The 6,914-nt window shown below is 32.3% G+C and overlaps 1 protein-coding gene across 1 annotated transcript; it reads right to left on the bottom strand.

The window, feature by feature from the left end:
• Positions 1-2,398: 2,398 nt before the first annotated feature.
• LOC106476820 (nuclear pore complex protein Nup85-like) lies at positions 2,399-6,530 on the bottom strand. The gene is made up of 5 exons (XM_013937442.2): positions 6,391-6,530; positions 6,040-6,140; positions 5,768-5,867; positions 5,280-5,403; positions 2,399-2,596 (listed from the first exon to the last, which is right to left on the bottom strand). The coding sequence occupies exons 2-5, from the start codon at positions 6,068-6,070 to the stop codon at positions 2,501-2,503; spliced, it is 351 nt and encodes a 116-aa protein (XP_013792896.1). The 5' UTR covers positions 6,071-6,140; positions 6,391-6,530; the 3' UTR covers positions 2,399-2,500.
• Positions 6,531-6,914: the final 384 nt, after the last annotated feature.

Here is a 6,914-nt window from a genome sequence, read left to right as displayed (position 1 = left end):
AGTGTTGCAAGTCTACAGACATACCACTGGGGGGCGTAAGAACAGATGCCATTGATTTTAGCTTGGGAATATCTAACTTATAAGCAAGTAAATCTTTAGAAATTTAGAAGATAATATAAGGGTGGAAAAAAAAATCTAAAATGTACAATTCAGAGCAAAGAAGTGTAACATGATGGTGAAAAAAGTGTAGACTAAGAACTTGTTTAAATATCTCCTTTTAAAATTAAGAATTTAAGTAGAGTTACGTTTTTATACTAAGTTTATTGATATACATTTATAATGCCATAGTTTAATTAGATTTTGAATATTACAAACAAGAAAAAAAGTCATGCACTTTGACCAACCCGTACCTAGAGGGTTAAGAAGAAGTTTTTATATTTTAAATTCTGTCTGAGACGTATTTTACAGTTAACATCATGTTACACAACAATTGATTCTTCTATTAAACAATGCTATTTCATTGTGATTTCTGTCATTTTTAAAGAGATGTAATTTAGCCATTCCATAAGAACTTAACCGTCCAAACTCAATTTCTTTCCTCGGGACAAAAGTGGTTGTGAAAAGGTTAATATTGAAATGAATATTTTTATCTTTTAAGTGATTAACTCAAAGTGTATATGATGATGCAAAAATTGTGACCCACCATGATTTTTGTAAGTTCTGGTCATATAACTGAATTGTGTCTCATTGATATCATTACACGATCACTTCCACAAGTTGTTGCAATATTAACAATATCTCAAAAACACAAGCAAGACTTTGGAAAGTCATGGAGGTGTACAACTTTAGGTATTACCTGGGCTTCTCGTTGTGTTTTAATATCTGTTTATAAATTAGTTTTACATTACAACAGTTATGTTAGGTGAACATGTAAAAGTTGTACTACAGAGGCCACATTTTATTTCATACTTTCATAAAATAGCAACAATTACTTCAAAATGAAGTTTTATACAATTTCTCATCAGTAAAACTTCCACATTGGGGAGGATTTTGTCGACTGATACTATATATAGGACTTAACATTAGAATTTCCAATGGGATCCATATAAAAACAGCATTGATACTGCATTTAAAACCAAAAGTTACTGTTGGATTTCCTTTACCAAATCGTTATGGTCAGTTATTTACAATGAGTAATGTGATTGGCAATAAAACATATCATGTGATGCCCCCCACCACTTATGGTGGGCAGTTTAAAAATAAATTAGGAATTTGAGGGTCAGCCTTAAAAAAACATTGGACTTCACATGATTAGCCGGACCACGTCATGCTGATGTTTATGTGATGAATAGCAACATGTGCAACATATCATATACGTAAGTAACTAATAGGTATTTTGGAGAAAGTTCCAATATTTCCTGGACTTTTTTTTCTATTATTAAATTAACAACTGTTTAGTTGATATATTCAGTTACTTTTTGTTAAGAGAAACATCTTACCTGCTCCTGTTCCACGTATGTTAAAGACCTAGATAGGACTATACAAAACTATTAACAAGTTAAGGTATTACACATACAATATCATTTCAGTACCACAAAATGTAAATTAGTTACTTTTAGTATACAGAACTTTTGTTATCCTAAAACAACAACACCTGATCTAGAGGTCCCTTCGACATAACAGTCTCACTAGAGACTACTCTTGGCTTAGTAAGTAGATTCTCGTGACCAGTTATTGAAATACCACTGTGATGTGATCATACTTAATGTGTGGGACACATTATCTTTCAGAGTTTACAAAACATAAAATAACGGGTAAATATTTTATATTTTTCTGATTAATCTGTTGTTTCAAAATGCTCAATATAGGACTTTTATAACATTGAAAAATAAGTTGGAGGTGTTGAACAAGTAATCATTGGTGTAGGAAATTGTATAGTTTTATTATAATCATAAAACAGAAAAAGGTTAACATTTCAAACAGTAGCAGGACATTTATGTTTTACTGATCAGCTAAGAATGAAGATGGGAGTTTTATCGCAAACTTGGGATAACGAAAGGCAGAAATACGTAACGGGGTTTATTGCAGTATTTTAATAGAAAGATGTAGATGGATGATTTCATTGAAAATATGAATATTTGTTGTTCAAAATTAGTCCTAGTTATGAAATATTTCTCATACACTTGTAGGTTACAACTTTATTAGTTAATGTCTACTGACAGGCTTATGTACAGGAGTATAAAGTAGCAGAAAAGCTAACAATAAACCAAACACAAAAATATACTATGATAGATACAAAGAGTCAACTTTGAACAATAAGGCATTTCTTTAATGTCCACAATAACATGTTACATCAGTTGTTTAAATACAAAAACTGTAATGAACTGAAAGTTTTTAACTTTTAAATACATTATCAAGATTTTAAGTATAAAAATTTCTTTAACTGTTGATGATCAGATTCTTATTTTAATATATATACAAAATTATTTCATGTGACAATCAAAACAGTAAGAATATAAAAGAAACATTTCATTAGACTATGGCAGTGAAGTAGACCATGTCACGGCTCTTGGCTTCCTTCACTAATAAATGCTCTTGCTAAATTCCTCGTTAAAGCCAACCGTAACAAGTCTTCTTTCTCTTTTAACCCTGGTGGCTGCAAACAAAACAAGAGAGACTGTCTTACTTCTTGGCATGTTAAAGAAAAAGTTTATCAACATCAACTGTATCATTAATAAGATAGATACACAGTCGTGATATAGAAGTGGAGTACAGAAACAGCCAGATGCTCAAGTTATTAAGATAGATACACAGTCGTGATATAGAAGTGGAGTACAGAAACAGCCAGATGCTCATACTTCTATATCACGACTGTGTATCTATCTTAATAACGGACAATGGAAAGAGTCCAATGTTTAGTATTTTTGTATCCTCAGTGTTTCTTGGCTTTCCATGGGTTTTTAGAAGAGTGGAACTAGTTGTGAAATGTATTTACTATTCTGTAATTCAGTAGTCAAAATAAACGAAATAAATATAATTTTGTAGTCTACAAATCCCAAAATATGACATTGGAGTTCTTAACTTCACTGCAAAATGTGCTTTTTATTTTAACCATTTCCAAGATGTCTATACAACATGAAAAAAAATAATAAAATACTGCAATCTGGTTATGAGTGTTATTTTCCAGGTAACTATGTAATTGGATGCCCTGGGGTATTTTTTATCTTGTATCCCTTAATACTTTCTGGTTCCAGAACATAAGAAACAGAGAAATTCTGTGACAGGATGAACAGTCTTCTTTGAAACAGGATGACTCTTACAACATCTGATGGAAACTATTTTTTTTTTATATGTTTTGTTTCATTTTTTCCCTAGTAACTATAGCTCTTTATTTTGCATTTGGAATTGAAACTGGAGCAGTTTAGAAATATTTTGAACCCTGTTGCAAGACTCTGGAATCTAAATTCTTGCTTTAGTGTTAACAAATGCTACCTCCTTCCTCTATAATCTGTGTATAATACAAATATAAGTCCATATATCCGAGTTTTTAATATAATGTAAACAAGTGTGTGTATTTATGGATAAACAAGAACACTCAGTACACTAAACAATATATATATATTATGGAATTTCATGCTCATGTTGTGAATTTATATGTATTGTGCCAATTCCATTAGCACCAAGGTTTACATTATGTCCTTTCAAATTTCTTAAGGATTTCATTTATTTATGAATTTTTTAAGTGGTTTAAATAATCCTATCTGGTTTATACATTTTTAATCATATAATTAGCTAGTCTCCAAACAGTTCATTTTGACTCCTACGACCATTCCAGCCTTCTATTCTTGAGTTCACACAAACAAATAAAATTAGGAAGTCAACACAAGGTTGACATTAAAGCAATAGATCCCTAACTACCCAGGTAATGGGTCTACAGCAACGGATCCCTACCTACCCAGGTAATGGGTCTACAGCAACGGATCCTTACCTATCCAGGTAATGGGTCTACAGCAACGGATCACTAACTACCCAGGTAATGGGTAAACAGCAACGGATCACTAACTACCCAGGTAATGGGTCTACAGCAACAGATCAGTAACTACCCAGGTAATGGGTCTACAGCAACAAATCTGTATAGTGTACATTTCAGGTATTCATTAGAATCAAGAATACACACTTATACATGAACCCTGCTGTTGGACTGTGGGGTCCATTTTTTTATTGTTTTTTGTATTGCTTAATGCTCTTCCATAATCTGTTTAGTATTAAATATCATCCAAAAATGGACCCCACAGTCCTATAGCAGGGTTCAAAATGGACCCCACAGTTGTACAGCAGAGTTCAAAATGTTTCTAAGACTCTTCTATTGATTGAAAGTGGATACTGGAGAAATGGGAACAAACTATATAAAAATGCATTCAGATAGCTCTGTAGGTACAAGAGAAATGGGGAATAAACAATACGAATATGGAAGTTTACACTGGAGGCTGTACTGAGTTATCCTGTTTTGGAAACTCCTGTTTATTATATAGATGGAATTCCTCTCTGGATTTTAGTATCCTGGAATCATAAAATATTAAGGCATACAGAATAATTACATACAGTATTCTGGTGCATGTGACAATTTATCAAAGGTGAAAACTAAATTAAGGCTCATAACCAAATTACAACATTTGGTTTTTCATGTGATGTGGTTATCTTAGAAAATGTTCACACTGGCCAACAGAGTTGGCAACTCCAGTCAATTCCACTTCGTCAGACTACAATATTGTACTGAATTCATTTTGCTATACTCTACGCAAGATATCTCGATACGTAGATCCATTTTGGGATGTTAGTCACAGGTCAATTCCACGTACTCACAATAAGTATATTGCAGTATACCATGCTTGAGGTGAAAAGAAACCCTGTAGAATACAACCGAGTCGAGCAAAACAAATACAGTGATCTTGTATAGCACTGACAATACAAAGACCAGAGAACCCTTTTTGTTATGTTCCAGCTGATGAAAGGGCATGTCACACTATTAATCTAAGTTTCATTTGATGTTGGTTTCAGTAGCAGACAGACCTTCCAACTGATGTACTGTTTAGAAGAGCTACAGCAAAAAACAGACAAGGTAGGTTCAGTTTCAAGAAAAACCTCCTATCAGGTGCAGTTATGTTCCAGCTGATGAAAGGGCATGTCACGCTATTAATCTAAGTTTCATTTGATGTTGGTTTCAGAACGACCAAAGTTATATGGCAGGAATATTGATATTAATAGCCAAATGCAATGGTAATATATATATATATATAAAAATGCACCTGATAGGAGGTTTTTCTTGAAACTGAACCTACCTTGTCTGTTTTTTGCTGTAGCTCTTCTAAACAGTACATCAGTTGGAAGGTCTGTCTGCTACTGAAAACAACTTCTTCACTTTCCAGCAGCGGTAAGGCATCAAATAATAAGGTCACCCAGAAACTGGACAAGAAAGAAAGACTGGCTGGAATACGTACCATAAATGTTTATTACACCTGTAGAACTTGTTGTGAGGAAAACAAATCTAATATACATTATAATTAAAGTCCAGAGGCACAGCTTTTGAATGGATTGTCGCCATAACTCAGGTTACCTGATGATCGCCACACGAGTGGTCAAACAAAAAATAAAAATAATCCACTCCAAAGCTCTGGACTTGTATTTCAATCTGTAGAATGTTTTAACTAATACATGACATTATATAAAATCCAGATTTTGTTTCTTATTCAGCATAAACAATGTACTCTTTGACAAGATAAAATAAATTTGAGAACAAAAGGTTGTTTTAATAATACATGATACGTACTATTTAGGAGCGAGACGGGAGGCTAACAAAGACACTAAGAGAGCTGATGCTTCCTTAAATTCCTTCTCCTCGTACATCTTGTGAAATTCACGGTATTTTCCTAAAGAAAAGATAATCTAGAAAGTGATTTTTTTCACACGCAACCTTTCATTTCTTACACGTGATAATATTTCCTTTCATAAAGTATCAATTGAATCCAAAAAGTCCTTGTTTAGTGTTGAAATGTGTATCTCATAAACCCTTTAAAAACAGAAATTACATTAAAAACTTACCTAAAAAAGTTAGACGGTCACTGACTAACATACAAGAGCCCAAGTTGTCCAACAAGTCCGGACTCGTAAATTGACCACTTTCACTGTATTCAACGAGAAATCTATGAGGGTAAATCATGGATGTGTTTAGTTTCTTCTTGAAATATTTTTTAACACGAGTTAAAGATAACTTGTTTATCAGCTGTATTAAATATAAGACTTTCCAGAAAATCCAACTTGAAAACTAATTCAATGATTGTCATACCATAATTTGTTCATGTAAGTTTTATGCTGACAAAAAAGTTTTGATAGGACAATATTATTTAAAATAAATAATATTTAAAGAAGTTGAAAATCAAAACCAATACCTACTTGTCAGCAAGGACCGAGGCAAAACCAGCATCCTGAAAGTGAAACAAGTTAGTAGATTAACATGATTCAGATTTATTAATAACACAATACATAAAAAAATAACCAATAATAATTATAAAAGCAAGATTTACAACATCTTTTGTATCTCAGAATTACGGAAAGTGGTAACCCTAAGAATACAAATGTCACTGAAATCAACACCAAATGTTTGGAGATTAGTATGGTTGGATGAGAAAAAATCAAGAAATAGAAAGAACTGTTTAGAGATTGGCATGGTATACGAGTAAAACTAAGAACCAGATATTCTTTAGACAACTTGAAGAGTCTATAAATAAATAAATTACTTTAAAATACTACATTAACAAAAATCTTGGTGCCTAATGTAATAAGCATAATGTACATTGACCACAATGACACGAAAACAAAATTAACGTGTGTGTGTATATATAATTAGATAAAACTATAAAATTGAAGAAAAAACAAAGCATGTAGTATCCAAATTTAAAAAAATCTCTGGAATTAAC

Source organism: Limulus polyphemus, unplaced genomic scaffold (assembly GCF_000517525.1).
Source record: "Limulus polyphemus unplaced genomic scaffold, Limulus_polyphemus-2.1.2 Scaffold11709, whole genome shotgun sequence".
NCBI classification, from domain to species: Eukaryota; Metazoa; Arthropoda; class Merostomata; order Xiphosura; family Limulidae; genus Limulus; species Limulus polyphemus.
This window is presented reverse-complemented; position numbering and strand designations above follow the sequence as displayed.

Bases quoted from the DNA above. Each gene is read 5' to 3' on its own strand.
- LOC106476820 (XM_013937442.2), bottom strand. From the start codon at position 6,070: ATGTTAGTCAGTGACCGTCTAACTTTTTTAG. The intron at 5,868-6,039 runs GTAAGTTTTTAA...TCTTTTCTTTAG, and splicing joins TGACCGTCTAACTTTTTTAG to GAAAATACCGTGAATTTCAC. The intron at 2,597-5,279 runs GTAGGTTCAGTT...TTTTGTTTGCAG, and splicing joins TACAGCAAAAAACAGACAAG to CCACCAGGGTTAAAAGAGAA.